Below are 17,319 nucleotides of genomic sequence, written 5' to 3'. Positions count from 1 at the left end.
ATCTAAGCACTTAGGCTGAGTTTTCATTGTAGACACCTATACTATATGGCCAAAAGTATGTGAGCACCTTTTCAGGTGTTACAGTCACACCCGTTGCTAAAAGGTGTATAAAATCAAGCACATAGCCATGCAGTCTCCATTTACAGCCACTGGCAGTAACAAATCTGCCTAAGCTTTGCTTAGTAAAGAACTCTTGAGCTCGAACAGGTATGTTGGAGCAGGGGGATGCAGAGACATTGTCCCATTTAACCATCCCAAACAACTCTCCATCTACCTGTGACCTTGATAAGCTAAATCTAAAGTGAAAATGAAAAGGTAATTTTGCTATAGCTGCAAGAAAATCTCACTCCATTTGGGCAGATTTGCTGTTTGATATTTTTGAATGTAAACTGACATTTAAATTTTTATCTAAGTGTTTAATGACACCTGTACAATCATTTTTTACCCCAGAAATAAACTTATTCTTCTAGAAACTTTGGTTGGTTTATTACAGACTTTCTAACTTCTTTCTAATTTTACAGTTATCAGGTTTGTGGATCCAAGACATGCTGTCAACATGTCATGTTACCGACAGGTTTGATGTAAACTTTTAGAGCAGATAGCACGGGTGCCAGAAAAGGTACAATTGTAGCAAAAATGAAAATACTGTTGCACTGATATCATTAAGGGACACTTTATCGTTGATGAGACACCACTAATGAAGCACTAAAAGCTACTTGAGTGGTAATAGCACCCCTATGTGGAGAATCTTCAACCTACTGAATGTAAGTGAGTGAGTTACAAATCAGGCCCATGAGGTGCTTTGCATCTAAGAATTACATTTTATTTAATTAATGGAAGTTACTATATTTTTCAAAGGATTCCTTTTCGGCTGTTAATTCTGAAAAAGGATATAGGCTAAAGGTTGCAGTGGCAACAAGTATGGCTTATATGTTGCTTTGGTTAGACACATTACATATTGTTAATGTCGATCCAAAATAACTTATTGTGTTGAATTTCCTCTGCGACCCAGGAAGATAAGCGGCTCACAAAATGTGTGTCTGTTTTGGATTTTTTGGCCAATCCAAAATCATTGTTGGCTGTACGTATGAATTTAAGCACCCAAAATAACTTTTGGACATGTTGCACTTTCTGTGGTCTTGAATTTGTTGTAGCTGTTCACAAACATTTGAATTCCTTCACGTGAGAAAATGTTGTGGGAGTGAGTTTTTGGGGACTGTGCTTCATATAACCACTTAAATATGCTTGGATCGGCTCCATAGCTAAAATATTTTTATGAAGATAATTTACTGCCCTGCCAAATGCAAACACACACACACACACACACACACACACACATTGTCTAAGCTGCTTCTCCCTCAGGGTCGCGGGGCAAACGCAAACATATTTCATAAAATAATATTGTGGCAGAATCTAAATGGTCCTGTTTACTAACGATCATCACAAAGAATTTCCACCACTGTCTTACAACTCTTATTTTCCACCTTCCAGGTAAGTTGGATCTGGACCTGAACTCAGAGTTTTTGCTGGTCAGCTTGGTGCAGATCTTGGGCTTCAGTAACTCTGTATGCAACCCCCTGGTCTATGCCGCCCTCAACACCAACTTCAAGAGGGACATGCTTGCCCTCCTGACCCGGGGGCGGAGTCCCGGAGACGGGTGCTGCTGCAGCCTGGACTCTGTCTACCTGTGGAGAGGACGGTCCCGGGTGGGCATCTCCTCTTTGGAACCAAAGACAACCACCGAGCGTACAGAGAGGCGGTCTGGGCTGCGGCCCTGGAGCAAGGTGGCCTGGGAGGCCGAACCCAATGGCACACCAGAGCCAGACAGGCCCACATCCCAGTCCTTTCCTCACATGAACCTGTTCAGTGTCATCCGGCCCAACAGGTGTTCAGCTACTGTGATCCTGAGCGTTACTGACCCGCCACACACGCACAACCCCTTTGACTCAGAACAGCTGCTGACTGGTATTCCCAGTAGATAAAGTGGGGCAAGCCCAAAAACAATGGCTATGAGAGGCTCTCACCAGTGCTCCCAGTACTAAGGTGGAACAGGACAACAACTCCAGGGTCAAAGATCTAATGCAAAAAGACACGGAGAGAATTTTAAAAGTGTCTGAATGAGAGCTGATGGCCCTCTTTGACAGAATCTGTCTTTTATAATGTAGCCATTTAGCGATGCAGCCTGAGAAGAACCCCACACTCTGCCTTTGAGCTTTTGAGTCTTGGATTCACAGTATTGAGCAGGTCATGGCAGAGATTGCATCTACATTTCTGATCCAGGTTTTTTACTTCTGTCTCGTCCCAGAACAGTGTTCATGGAGCTTCTTAGCCCAGCACAGAACCAGATCAAACTTGCCAATATCATACTGTGTGCCTAGTCCAGTGGTTCTCAATTCTGGTCCTTGAATTAATATTTTGTTTTTTCTGTTCAAACAGATCCCAACTCACCAGTTAGTTGAAGTTGAATGGAGTGTTTCCGAACTGAACTGCAGGATAGGGATAAGCCAGGGCCACGAGACCAAATTAACAATTCCTACCTGTATGTTTGAGTGGCAGTTAATCAGCAGTCCAAATTTCAGTGGAATTCCCCACCATAGGCATCTTTTCCACCAGCGAATTTACTGCCATATGCATTAATATAATGTACCAGGTTTGAGACGGACGCGATGTTTATGCGCTGACAGCGAATTACATGTTTCAAATACAATGTAACACTTTTTAACTCCTTGTTTCTGGAGCTTAAAATGCATCAAATATCCTTCACAAATGCTGCCACTTCATCACCGAAGCCTTACTGTAGCAAAACACTGTATTTTGGAGGCAGCTTGGATGAACAGTGATAGATTAGTTAGATCAGTCAAAAGCAAACTAACATCAATCTGTTGTGTACAGTCTGGCCGTCTGTCGCACCGTGTCCAGCATTGAAGTCAAAGTTTATTTATTTAGAGTTTTTTTGTTGACACAAAGCAGCTTTACTGAAAAATTCAGGTCTGAGCCCTCATTCGCTTCGCCAAAGGCTACAGTGGCAAAGAAAAACTCCCTAAAAGCAAGTGGAAGAAACTCTGAGAGGAACCAAGCCTCAAAAGAGCAACTGAGCTCCTCTGGTCAACACCAGGAATGGACCTTAATTCCTGGAACTTAAAAGCCATTTAAATCAGTCACAATCTTGGCCATCACAATATTTTGCCATAGCCCACAGGCCTGATTTCAAGACAAGTGGAAAGAAGACACTACTCATTTCTGAAGAATTTTAGGCAGGTACAAAATATAGCAGCTGAGCACCCTCACATGGCCATGAGGGGTGGATCCATGTACTGAACCGGACTGACTTGCTCAGCAAACATTACCAACATAAATGCAACTGGAGTCCAAGGAAAAAAAGGTAAGGAGTGAAGATGTATGTGTGAGAATCCACTCAGTAGTTTATAGTTACAGGCGTTATAGTTTCTACCTCATTCTGTAAGTACCTGTTTTGAGTACTTTTGATGGCAAAAAAAATAATTCTGTAATCAGTGTGAATTCACTGCAAAAGGGGACATTAAAGTATCCTTTTCTGTGGAGCTTGCAAGAAATTATCAGATGATTTAGAGAGATGTAATTTTGAGCCTCATGCGTCACAAAGACATCAGCACTAATGGAACATAATTTTGGTTGTCTCTAAATTACAACCCCAATTCCATTGAAGTTTGGACGTTGTGTGAAACAAATAAAAACAGAATACGATGATTTGCAAATGCTTTAAAAAACTTTGAATATTTGCAAAAAAAAAAAACTACTCATTTTGAATTTGATGCCTGCAACACGTTCCAAAGAAGTTGGGACAGGGGCGTGTTTACCACTGTGTTACATCACCTTTCCTTTTAACAACACTCAATAAGTGTTTGGGAACTGAGGACACTAATTGTTGAAGCTTTGTAGGTGGAATTCTTTCCCATTCTGCTTGATGTACAGCTTCAGTTGCTCAACAGTCCGGGGTCTCCGTTGACGTATTTTGCGCTTCATAATGTGCCACACATTTTCAATGGGAGACGGTCTGGACTGCAGGCAGGTCAGTCTAGTACCTGCACTCTTTTACTACAAAGCCACGCTGTTGTAACACGTGCAGAATGTGGCTTGGCATTGTCTTGCTGAAATAAGCAGGACGTCCCTGAAAAAGACGTTGCTTGGATGGCAGCAGATGTTGCTCCAAAACCTGTATGTACCTTTCAGCATTAATGGTGCCTTCACAGATGTGCAAGTTACCCCTGCCATGGGCACTAACACACCCCCCACACCATCAGAGATGCTGACTTTTGAACTTTGCACTGATAACAATCCGGACAGTCCTTTTCCTCTTTGGTCTGGAGGACAAGACGTCCATGATTTCCAAAAACAATTTGAAATGTGGACTCGTCAGACCACAGGACACTTTTCCACTTTGCATCAGTCCATCTCAGATGAGCTCGGCCCAGAGAAGCCGGCGGCGTTTCTGGGTGGTGTTGATATCTGGCTTTCGCTTTGCATGGCAGTTTTAACTTGCACTTGTAGATGGAGCGACGAACTGAGTTCACTGACAGTGGTTTTCCGAAGTGTTCCTGAGCCCATGTGGGAATATCCGTTACAGAATGATGTGGGTTTTTAATGCAGCACCGCCTGAGGGATCGAAGGTCACGGGCATTCAATGTTGGTTTTCTGCCTTGCCGCTTACTTGCAGAGATTTCTCCAGATTCTCTGAATCTTTTGATGTCATTATGGACTGTGGATGATGAAATGAGAAACGTTGTTCTTAAACTGTTGGACTATTTGCTCACGCAGTTGTTCACAAGGTGGTGAACCTCGCCCTGTCCTTGCTTGTGAACGACTGAGCCTTTCAGGGATGCTCCCTTTATACCCAATCATGACACTCACCTGTTTCCAATTAACCTGTTCACCTGTGGAATGTTCCAAACAGGTGTTTTTTGAGCATTCCTCAACTTTCCCAGTGTTTTGTAGCCCCTGTTCCAACTTCTTTGGAACGTGTTGCAGGCGCCAAATTCAAAATGAGTGAATCTTCGCAAAAAAAACAATAAAGTTTATCTGTTTGAACTTTAAATATCTCATCTTTGTAGTGTATTCAATTGAATATAGGTTGAAAAGGATTTGCAAATCATCGTATTCTGTTTTTATTTGTTTTACACAACGTCCCAACTTCCTTGGAATTGGGGTTTTACATGCTGCACAAAGTAAATGTCTTGTTAGTTTTTTTTCCCTCAGTTACAGGGTAGAATGTATGATTAAGGAAAGATATTTCATAAAAGATGGACAGCAAGGTCATACTAAATGCCTAGTGGATGGATATTTTTTGGGTGGTGGACTGCTCTCCTGGACCTGAAAAAAACAAAACGGCACCATTCAAATACCATGTCAGTGCCACCAGCTAAATAATATCTGGGCACTAGCGGTCCTCTGGTCAGTAACTGACCAGTGATGAAGGGGGTTGAGGGGAACTGAAACAGTGGGGCAGCAGTTCTGCCCTATTTACAATCTGTAAATGTACACCTTTTTCCATACAGCTAATTTCAAACGATTCTGAACTTGCAACAGAAACATTGTTTTAAATTCGAAGGACAGTTATTGCTGTTTTGTTTTTACTTTCTATACCATCAGAATTTTGTATCCAAATCTGTTGATGCAGAATTAAATGGAATCTGTTGCCTGTCTAATTACATAATTACCTAAATTACATTTAAACAACGATGTAAACGGTAGAACACTAGAGCAGAAGTGCTCAATCCTGGTCCTGGAGATCTACCACCCTTGAGAGTTCAGAGCCAACACACCTGGGTTTTATCATTCAGGTGCCTCTGACGGCTTTCATTACCTGGATCAGGGGTGCTAGATTAGAGTGGGAGCTAAACTTTACAAGGTGGTAGATCTCCAGGACCAGGAGTGGGGAAGGCTGCACTAGAGTCTAGACTTCTGAGACTAGGCTTCTTAGCCTCTTAAACTCCAAGATTATATTACATCTTAAATATTATTATTAAGTAGGCACACATCTTCTAAGCCGCTTCTCCCTCAGGGTCGCGGGGGGTGCTGGAGCCAATTGGCCTGGCTGTATGTCTTTCGACTGTGGTGGGAAACCCATGCGGACACGGGCAGAACATGCTCCACGCAGAAAGGACTCTGGTCGCCCGGCTGAGTAAGCAAACCCTGGCCCTTCTTGCTGTGAAGCAACAGCTCTGCCCACTGTGCCGCCCTGTGGAATATGGAAATTAATGCAAACTTGCTTTGGGATGCAAAAAAAAAAAAAAAGTTCTTCTTAAAATAGGATTGAGGAATATCAGTCTGAAACTGATGCCAGTGGACGGAGTAAAAACAAAAAAAAACAAACAAAAAAAAAAGTGAACTATGATCAAACATCCCTAAAAAGCCGAGTAGCAGCGCCTCACTTTGCACCTCGCAGAGAAAGAAAAAAAACGTACACTAATTTGCAGATAGGTTAAGCCTTTATTAAGCCGTTTGGAGGAATCACCTTCTTTGAAAACCTAGCTAACAGTGCAGTGGGTCCCAGATGCATGAGTGTTCTCCTGCATACCCTCTCTCATGCTGTCCTTCCTCCGATTTTCCGCCTGCATCTCAAGGAGATGTTGGTTCCTCTCAAGAGCTCCTCTCTCTGTGCTGTGTGACTGAGAGCGAGAGTGGTTTTTCCTTCGTCTGCCGCATATCCTACAGCATGACCCGTCAACAAGACAGGGCTCCTGCGTAGGATGACCCAAACCTGGAGTCGCCTGATTGGTCACACACTGGTGAGGAGGGTCCTGAAGAGGTTCCTGTGATTCCTGTTGGAGTCGCTGGCTTGAAGTGGCCTTTGCAGGGTCCTGAAGAGAATCCCACGCTTGTGTTTCGATGTGGAGTGGGGCGGGGGCGAGTCCTTTGTCCTGTTGTGGTGCCTGTTTGTTCACAATCAGGTCATGATGCAGCTGTTGCTCAATCTGCTGCTTCACTGAGGGACTCTGTTTGATGGGAACACACAAAGTGTCCTCGTTGGGCGGGCAGTCGTCGCTCATCATGTTTGTTCCTTCATCTCTAAGCATCTTTCCTTGTGGACATTTGATCTCGACTATTATAGAATGGGACACAGGGTCAACGGTCCTCAAACTGCTTGTAGTGAATTGCACGCTCTCCTGCCCTTTCTCCGGCTTTCTTGGAGCGTCATCAGAGTTTCTCTGGCTCAGTTGAGGCTCTTCCACCCCTCCATTTATGTTTGTAACATCTTGTGAAGCAGCACTGGAACTGCCTGTTTCAGGAGCCCCTGTGTTCTGTATCCGCCTTTGTGAGTGGCTTCCTACCGTTACCTTGGGACTGGGCCTCCTCCTCCTCCTCCTCCTCCTAGGCTGGGCTTCCTCTCGGAGCTCCTGCCTGAGAGAACATGTCCTCTGCAGTCTTGCCTGCCGCTGCTCTTCCATCCTTCTGGCCTTGCGCCGCTGTCTCTCACGGAAGCGCACCAGCTTGCGGGCATTATCCAGCGGAATCCCTGAAAGCTGGACAAGCTGCCTCACCGTGCAGCGGTTCAAGTCGAACGCCCCGCTCTTCCGCACCATATTGGCTGCTCTCAGACCACGAGGGTGAGGGAAGAGAGAGAGAAGTCTCACCCACACTTCTGCGAGGAGGGTGGTTCCTGGAGAGAGCTGTTACTTCAGGCTGTAGAACTGCATTATGAGGTCATCATTATGACTTCTTAGAATGCCACCTCATACATTAGGTCACAACACACTGACCCAGCATAACCCAACACACACCAATGTCCTGTTACTGACAGGCGACTTAACACGGTTCCCTAATAAGAACGGATGAACAAAACGACAGAATGGAGGAGAACATTCTAGCCATTTTAGTAACTGTGTCCACATTTATGGACTTTTGACAAGACACCAATTTTTTGGTAAATTAAAGGCAGAATAATGAGACAAGTGGTCTGAATGTAACTTTACTGCATCATCACAACTGTTTCCTGAACTGCTGATACTCAACAAGGTGTTGGAAACGTTCCTCAGAGATTCTGGTTGGTTATTTGAGTTCCTGTTGCCTTTCTATCATCTGGAACCAGTCTGCCCATTCTCCTCTGACCTCTCACATCAACAAGGCAGTTTCATCCACACAACTGACCGCTCACTGGATATTTCCTCTTTTTCGGACCGTTCTCTGTAAACCCTAGAGATGGTTGTGCGTGAAAATCCCAGTAGATCACTTAAAAAGTCACTTAAATCCCCTTTCTTCCCCGTTCTGATGCTCGGTCTGCACTTCAGCAAGTTGTCTTGACCACCTCTACATGCCTAAATGCAGTGAGTTGTGATTGGCTGATTAGCTATTTGTGTTAAGCAACTGAACAGTTGTACCTAATAAAGTGGCTGCTGAGTGTATATATGGTATAACTTTACAATTTAAAAGGTCAGTAAATGTTTTTATTTTTTTGGGTTGCCTCTGAAACCTGCTGTCCACATGCAACAGTTGACCTAACAGCACAGAATACTATTTGTACACTGTTGGCCAATTTATTAGAAACACCTTGTGTTTCTACTAACTGACCACTTTATTAGAAACACCCACCTTGCATCTTCTACTCACTGAAGGTACTACCTGCTGCTGTACAGTTCACCAGGCTACCACTTTTAGCTGATGACTAATTGCAGTATAAATAATTGCAATGAACAGTTTAACCGTTCTATTGTTGAAAGACACTAAAATTCTAAAAGTCTAAAGTGGCCATGTGGGCTAGCTGTATCGCTCAAACCAAGCGATGTTGGAATGTAAACTGGAAATAAACAGATGGTTTTGAATGGCAGTCAAAAATCTGAAATTTATAAACAGGCCAAAGTCTTTGATGGATGATCTTGAAGGAAGATGACAAGACAAACACGTCTTTTAAATAATAAACCATCAAATATATAGCGCTCTCACACCGGACTTTTACTGGTCACATTTAGAAACCACACCAAACGTAGTATGAATCTTTTATTTAAAAAACAAATCTACAAATACATTTGCAACAGCAAACATAAATCCATTATCAAGCAAACAATCTAAGGGGGGGAAACATTAATTTCTCGACAGAGCTAAAGGCGGACGAGCTAGTGCAGAGAGAAAAACAAACGAGAAGGCAGAAGTGCGGGACGTAATTAATACGAGAAAAGACTTCACGGTGAGCTTCTCTATAGAGCACAGGTGCTCTGGTGTGGAGAAAACCACGCACAACGTGCAAGAGATTTAGTAGAAAGGAGAGGACTGAATAAAAAGCAAAAGAAACAGGTCCCTTGAAATTGATGCAGGTATCTTTTCTCCTATCGTTTCACTCTTGGTCACTAGGTGGCAGTGCCTGCACTGTATTTGAGTCGCGCCGAGAGCCCTTTCGTTTTCACGCTGGTCTGGTTTCTTTAGGCATGTTCCAAAACCATGTGTTAAAAAAAAAAAAAAACCCTGTAACTGAGACACAATCTGCCTCGCAACTGAAAAAACGAGGATCAATTCATAACAGCTATAACAACGACAACACTAAAGTCTTATAGCTGAGTCAAAAAGCATCATTTACAGCATCAGTCAAAAGTTTGGACAACCACAATCCTCACGATGTTCTGAGCTAACGGTCGGATTTCATTTAAAATAAACACGCTTGGTGGAAAGCATGTCTTCAAGCCAGTCAGGTGTTGATAGCTGGAGCCTAAATAGCTGTATTCGCTAAAAAGGCCAATTCTGTAATTCTAAATATGTTAAATTTTGTCAAACTAATACTAAACAAAGAAAAAAAAACCCTTCCATGATCAACTTTTGACTGATATTGTATTGCTATCCAGATGAGCCAACAGGAGCCTAACCTATGAAAATATAACTCTATAAATTATTCTGTCAATCAGTTTGTTCCTTCAGTTTGTTCAGCTGACTATACTTCATTTTGTTCAATAGGTGTTTCTATAAATATACAATAAATCTATCTTTGTTCTAACAGGGCTTCACTATCCGACTATGTACAACTGAGGCCGAGAACAAACTTGGATGAACGAAGCTCTCCTTCATCTTTCCACGAGAACCCAGAAGAAAAACACGAACACGAACGTACCAGTGCACGGCAGCGCATCCATCTCGTGGCGGTTAGCAGGAGATAGCGAGGCCTCCCGAGATCTGTCTTAGAGCAGGAGGTGGCGGGGAAGCTGGACATTTCTCATCCTAAGACGATGAGCCTAGTAATGCTGGCATGTGCTTGTTTAATAAACGGGATGCATTCTGAGCTCATGATGAGCGAAAACGAACGGAGCTCGTCCATCGTGAGCGACGGGCACCCCCGAGGTGTCTGCTAAGAAATGTGGAGCCTCCAGAGAAAAAGCGCTTTAAGTTGAATGAGGCTTCAATGTCTCGAAAAGCCCCACACGCCTCTCGGTCACGTCGCAGACTTGACAAAAAGTATTGTTAAGAAGTATAAATAATTATACGCAAATCACGTAATTTATGGCAATAAATATGTCACGTCTTTATATAAATAAGGAAATGGAAGAAGCCCACGGCTGGGAGAAGACTGAGGGGTGTAAATGCAACATCGCCGCCGCAGTCGCTCAGCCAAGCAGACACAAAATTCACTCGATGAGGAAATGAAACCTTTTTATGAAACGGCAGAACCGTCTGCTGTCCGGAAAGGCTCGCTTCAGCCGAGAAAGTGTTTGTCGTGACGCTGCTGAACTACGAGGAGCAGCAGCACCTGCCCTAGAGCTCTCGACATCTCCTTAGCAAATACAGTATGTTAGTTATTCTAACAGTGAAACTGAGTGCATCACTGTTTCGACTAGTCGCTTTCTTTGCTGTTTAAGCTTATGGCAGATAGTCCTGCGACTTGTGCCAGCTCTCGCAAATTTTTTACTTTTTCTTTATTCTTGTAAGTCAACAATCAACTACCAAGAGAAAACCTGACTCAGTTTTGCATGTAGTGTAATCTGGGGCTTCAACTACCTGTAGTTTCAACCTATAATGTGCACAAAACTTCCAATATGTAGTCAAAACGAAGTAATAAGGCTTAGGCCGCTGGCCCACATTGACACAGCTACGTCTGGCATAACCAAAGGCATACTGAAGTCTCTACGTAGGCTTCGGACCAACCTGTAGTTTAAAAAGCCTGTGGCCAGTGCATTGCTTGAGACAAAGCCAGCCCGGTTTAGGGGGGAGCTACATATAAGCCGTTCCGTTATCCGGAGCTGGTCTTTGCCAAGTCCAGTGTTGGCTTTTAAAGCCACTTGTGGTTGCTAAAGCCTGTCTGGCTAGAAACGTCAGTCCACGTCGGACCAACAGGCCGGGGAGGGAGGGAGCCAAGCTAAAAATGAGTCTGGTTCCACTCCCCTTTTTCAAATCCAGTCTCTTAATACCACTTTCTTCTTCTCGTCGCGGTTTTACCCTTTTTACGAGTTCGTAAGAATGCCGTTTGGACTGAACATCTTCACTCGTACTTGTAGTAACCCCGATCCACAGCCTTGGAGGCGATCTGCTCGGCAGTGTAACGCTGGTCCAGCTCTAGCAGGGCTTGCAGCAGGTCATTGATGTTGGCCCGGAGGCCCTCCCGCTGCATCCAGTTGCGCAGCAGCTCGTAGACCTTGTCTCCGGCGTTCTGCGACTCGGCCTGCTTGATGGTGTTGTCATTCAGGCCGATGCTGCGGAAGAATTTGTTGTGCATGCGCATGTCCAGCGAGTCGAACAAGTCGAAGCTCTTGCTCAGAGACGTCGCGTTGTCTGGGGAAAAGCAAGAGCAGGGAGACAAATTCATCCAACACTAAATATAATACATATTAAAGCAATGTATAACAATGAACACAAACATATACAATTTAATCAGCAAGAGAAGAATTTTCTTTACACGTGACAAAAAAAAAATCTATAAAATTGATCAAATAAAATTAAATATGGTTCCTAAAACAGCTGGCTATAAGCTCTCTAGCATAACCTGGATGAGTGATACTGGTGGACAGCATTTGTAGATGTTACTTACCATGTAACGGGACGAGCTTCCTGGGAGGGCAGTCGTCCTGTGAAAGGAGGACAGGATTAGCTTTTTACTCTTGAAAAGATCACAGTGTTGAAGAGGTTTGCTAACTTTACCATGACTCATCATTAGTGCCTCCTCTGAATTATTACTGGCTCAGAGAATCTTTTGAGTTCCTCACTAGTGATCAAGTTTGAACAAGTGAACTGCATATCTTTACCCACGTTAGTCTAAAGCCCAGCCCTGGTTCTGTAAAAGCATTGTCTTGAGGTTCAGCTCCACCCTTATGTAATACGCCTGATCCAGATAATCAAGGTCTTCAGGAATGTCTGAATGCTGTCCAGAGGTGTGGACTACATTCTACAGATCTGCATGACGAGACCTGACACAGCTACGACTCTTAATCATTTATAATGACAATTTGCTACAATACAGTCCATTGTGATTATACTGTAACACACCTGAACATGTTTTTTGCTCAGTGCGTAATTCCAGGAGCTATTCATAGTTTTAATGTCTTCCTATTATTCTAAAACATGGAATACAATAAATAAATTAAATCTAATTTTAGATTTTTTTATTTTAAATCTAAAATTGGTCCTGACCTGGTCATAGTATTTTTTTACTCATAAATACACTAACAAGTTCAATGTAAACACCCTCTACAGAGAACAGTTTATTTGCTGAATTGTAGGGTTGGGGGAAAACAAAACACACACACAGACCCACACACACACACACACACCAAAAACTGTATGGCAAATTTTATGTTTAGTTTTTGTTCCCCCTCCTATTACATTAAATTCAGCAAATAAAGAGAAAAATCTAAAAGTTCCTAAAATTTTCTCTAAAAAGAACATTTTCAGAAAAAGTCACATTACAAATCATATTACGAAGTGATGTCACCTTATTATTATGTCGAAAATCAACAAAACATCGTTTGCATAGGGTGCCCAAACTTTTGCATATGTCTGTACATACTGGGGTTTATTATGTGACCATAAAATTTTGCTCACTAACCTCTGTTTCTAAACATGAACACTTCGGGCAAGCTATGGTAGGTTTGTGCCTCTTAGGTTATACATTCGTTTAATTCACTATGAATAAGAGTGTCGGATAAATGACTGACTATAAATGCATAATGCGTCGCTTCATTTCATAGTTAGCTGTGTCCAAACTTTTGCCTCATGCTGTAGTTTAGATACTGGGCCGGGACGGTATACTAACCCTTGCCCATGTCTCTGGCTCTTTTTCCCCGTTCAATGTCGGCCTCTGTGTGCGGGGGCTATGGCGTGGGGATTCGCCCATAGAGGGCGCTGTGATGGGCAGTGCAGACAGGCTGGTCTGGGAAGAGCTAGTGGTGTTGGGTAGGCTGTCACCCAGTCCCCTGTCCTCATCCTCCACTGGCATGCTTTTAGTGCTCAGTCCCTGAGTTTCCTGCAGCAGGGGGCGGGACTCTGGACGGGGCTCCTCCGCCTCCTCCAAATCCGCGTTGCGGCAGTTCTCCTTCTCCTCCGCAGAGGGGACGCACACTCCGTCCTGAGCAACAAGAACGGCGAAGTCAATCATGGTTTACCATAAAAGCTCAGTATTTGTTTCAGCAATTCAGTGTCCATTCTAACATGTTCAGCTATCTACGCTACTTTGGTGTCATGAAGGATGAGCCTCGTGACTTACTATCGGGATCTTGACCTCATCATTCGGAGCAACTGGGCTCGCTGAAAAAGAGAAAATAATGTTAATAAATATCTAATTATCATAAATATCACAGTTACACTGGGATTAACCGCTAAAATCAACATTTATTACTATTATTTTAGTATCTGCTATGAAACTAATGTGTAGGCTGTGTTATGAGACTGAGGATGGTTTTCAATCGTTTATGAGATGCAGCCCTGGTGGGCTGTGATGGTAATGCATTGATTTATTTTTATGCAAAACATTACAATGTAAAGACATAAACCAAACCAGTAACTGTGTATATGACAAATAATAATTTTGTGGTATTTATTTGCATCAAATATTAAAAGACCTATATATACATAAGTGGAGTGCAGTCTGGCAAAATGCATAACATAACCAGCTAGATAAGTTTTCTCTGTTTGATGTATGCTTCTACATACACATACATATTATACAATTTATAAATATATATATATACATACATACATACATACATACATAGACACACACACACGCCACTTTATTAGGTTCAATTGCTTGTCAACACAAATAGCTAATCAGCCAATCACACGGCTGCAACTCAGTGCATTTAGGCATGTAGAGGTGGTCAAGACAAGTGCAGGCCGAGCATCAGAACGGGGAAGAAAGGGGATTTAAGGGGCTTTGAACGTGGCGTGGTTGTTGGTGCCAGACGGGCTGGTCTGAGTATTTCAGAAACTGCTGATCTACTGGGATTTTCACACACAACCATCTCTAGGGTTTACAGAGAACGGTCCAAAAAAGAGGAAATATCCAGTGAGCGGTCAGTTGTGTGGACGAAAATGACTTGTTGATGTGAGAGGTCAGAGGAGAATGGGCAGACTGGTTCCAGATGATAGAAAGACAACAGGAACTCAAATAACCAAAATCTCTGAGGAACGTTTCCAACACCTTGTTGAAAGTCTGCCACAAAGAATTAAGACAGTTCTGATGGCAAAAGAGAGTCCAGCCTTTTACTAGCAAGGTGTACCTAATAAAGTGTGGTGTGGTTGGTTAGTGTAGTGGGTAACACCTCTGCCTTCTATGCCATAGACTGGGGTTCAATCCCCACCTGGGTAAGCCCCCCTACACTATACCAATAAGAGTCTTTGGGCAAGACTCCCAACACCACCTTCGCCTCCCTGTATAAAAGGACCAAATTGTAAGTCGTTCTGGATAAGAGCGTCTGCCAAATGCCATAAATGTAAATGTAAAGTGGCCGGTGAGTGTATATACATATGTTAAGAGCAGTTTAATGTACCTTGTCTTCTACATGAAAACTTCTTCTTCCAAATCCAGACACCAGCCCCCACCACAGCACCAATAATGAAGATGAAGACTAATACAAGCACTGCCAAAAACAGAAATAAAACACGTTTACATCCATAACCACATATAATTTGTTACTGCCAGAACAAAACCTCCCCATTTTTGTTGTTTTTCAGTGTGTGACAAAACTGGGATAATGCCTGTTGCTCGTTACATTGTGTGGAAATTTCATGATGAATGGACCAAAAGAAACAACCCAAAATGACTTGGAAAGACGTTTGGTTCCATTGACTGACATCAAGAGTAAAGTTCTCCTTCTGTAAAGTTACCGTTTTGGAGATACGAGGTTTTGTTCCAACAGCAGTGATATGCATCTGTTTACACTTATAACACATCAGATTTAAGTGCAGATTCAATGTGTGTGACTGTACACGAGTGTCTTTGTACCGTATGAAGATCTGTAGAAGCGTTTGACTATACCTATTGTAACCGCATAACTCTTTGAAGGTTCGGGTGGCAGTGTGGGTCTGATGGTGGGGTCATGGGGTGAAGGAGGGCGTTTCCTGCACTTGGTGTTGGAGGTGGGTGTGCACTTATGCTCCTCGATTTCGTCCGGCTTACACCTGCAGAGCAAGAGCCAAAAAGCAGACAATAGTGAGGCCTTTAAAAACAGAAAGGAGTTACAAAAGCAGCGCAGCCTTTTTGTTGGGACAGACAATGGAGATGTTCCATAGCTGCTCTCTTGGGTTAGAGGGAGAGATTAGATGGAGAACCTAATGGATCAGAGTCATACTTAGAAGGACTGAATGGTTTTGAGGCCAAACAACAGGACAAACGTATCACATCTCTCCATTGAGGAAAAAAGATTTATGGATATTTAAACGGTTCATGGGTTCCTCTGAACTAGCAGATATGGGTTGACCTTAAGGAGCCAAATAAAATGGGCTTAATATAGTGGGCATTAATGTTTCTACTAGCTCACTCGTGCGCTACATACCAGACATAAACCAAGACTTATGCAAAAGTTTGGTCAAACACAGTCAGATAACATTTTCTAGAGGTTCCTTTACAGCAAATAAGCAAATATCCTGTATTTCTGCAAATGTCAGTGCACAATTTCTATTCTGATTTTATTTTTTCCCCTCCAATTTGTTAAATGCAATGTGTTCTCTGTAGAGGATGTGCACTTATTTGACCACAGGGATCTCCAACCTTTGCATAAACCCCTACAACTACTTTAGAACGCCACATAATAGGGTGGATTCTGATACTGTTATCTACAAACATGCACAAAAGTACAGGAAAAATTAAGGCTTCAAGAAGGCTGCTGCTACTTTTACCTATGCAATGGTACTTTTCTTGTTCTGTAGATTACAGTATGTCAGACAGTCAGAAACTACATAAGCAAGTCTATTTGACATTTAACAATACTGTTTGAGGCAGATGAGCAGCGGTTGAGGCAGGCAGTCAGCACCAAGCTCACTGGTAGGATGTAAGTATGTAACTTGTTAGTCACATTAGCCTCCAGTCCAGAACTAAATAAGCAAACTTAAGACACGAAACCTGTCCTGGATAATCAACTACTACTCAATCCCCATCCTAATAGGTCTGTATTCCTCACTCACGCAGATGTTTTTGTTACGACATCATTTTGGGCCTTGCAGCCTAGAACTCAGGAATTCTGGAGCTCACCTGGTGCATTTCTTGCACACTTCGCAGGGCTCGTCTGGCAGGCAGAAGAAACCAGCCTTGCACTCGCACTGAGTGTTCCTGTTGCTCGTACATGGCTGCGTCCTTATCTGGTCTGTGGGAGGGAGAGGAAAAGGGGGTGGGGGTTGGGGGGGGCGGGCGAAGAGGGGGCATGGGATCGAGAGAGAAGAAGTCAGGCCTCAACTTTGAAGCTAAATCATATCTACAGGCTTAGGCACCTAAAAACACAGTTTAAAACCATTTATCTTGGGAGCGGGTTTTTATGGTTGTAAATTCACAATATCTTTAGAATATATGCAAATGAATGAATACTGTAAAAATAAGAAGATGTTCTAAAAACTTTGCTTCTACTGGCTCCATAATGCTACCGTGCTTGGACCCCGAAGATTGCCAGTTCTACATCAATCGCAGGCGCAAACTAAATGGTAGCTGGATGGCAATGGTAATTTAATCACGGTAAGCCCATCAGTAACACCCATCAGTTAAAACAACTCACCAAAAAAATCGGAATATATGGAAATGGTTTCAGTAATGAATCTTAATTCTGATTGTCCTAAATTTACAAACTCTTTAGATCTGAGTATTGAAAACGCTGCAAGGCAGTGACTTTACATATAGGGTACTTATTCTAATACTAGTGTTTTCCTGAGCAAATTAACAGCTTCCTC

General features: G+C 42.9%; 2 protein-coding genes across 2 annotated transcripts in view; one reads left to right on the top strand and one right to left on the bottom strand.

The window, feature by feature from the left end:
* The window catches only part of LOC108439007 (pyroglutamylated RF-amide peptide receptor), a 38,089-nt gene extending 35,322 nt beyond the window's left edge, over window positions 1-2,767 (top strand). Inside the window, exon 7 of the mRNA XM_017717173.2 lies at window positions 1,492-2,767. Within this exon, the coding sequence (XP_017572662.1) occupies window positions 1,492-1,982 (491 nt within the window). The 3' untranslated portion in view covers window positions 1,983-2,767. The remainder of the gene's footprint in view (window positions 1-1,491) is intronic.
* Window positions 2,768-8,957: 6,190 nt separating this feature from the next.
* Window positions 8,958-17,319, bottom strand: part of tnfrsfa (tumor necrosis factor receptor superfamily, member a) — a 44,967-nt gene continuing 36,605 nt past the window's right edge. The window contains exons 4-10 of the mRNA XM_017717165.2: window positions 16,634-16,745; window positions 15,422-15,564; window positions 14,934-15,023; window positions 13,649-13,689; window positions 13,199-13,510; window positions 11,978-12,014; window positions 8,958-11,721 (exon numbers count right to left, since the gene is read on the bottom strand). Of these exons, the coding sequence (XP_017572654.1) occupies window positions 11,432-11,721; window positions 11,978-12,014; window positions 13,199-13,510; window positions 13,649-13,689; window positions 14,934-15,023; window positions 15,422-15,564; window positions 16,634-16,745 (1,025 nt within the window). The 3' untranslated portion in view covers window positions 8,958-11,431. The remainder of the gene's footprint in view (window positions 11,722-11,977; window positions 12,015-13,198; window positions 13,511-13,648; window positions 13,690-14,933; window positions 15,024-15,421; window positions 15,565-16,633; window positions 16,746-17,319) is intronic.

Source organism: Pygocentrus nattereri, chromosome 16 (assembly GCF_015220715.1).
Source record: "Pygocentrus nattereri isolate fPygNat1 chromosome 16, fPygNat1.pri, whole genome shotgun sequence".
NCBI lineage: Eukaryota > Metazoa > Chordata > Actinopteri > Characiformes > Serrasalmidae > Pygocentrus > Pygocentrus nattereri.
This window is presented reverse-complemented; position numbering and strand designations above follow the sequence as displayed.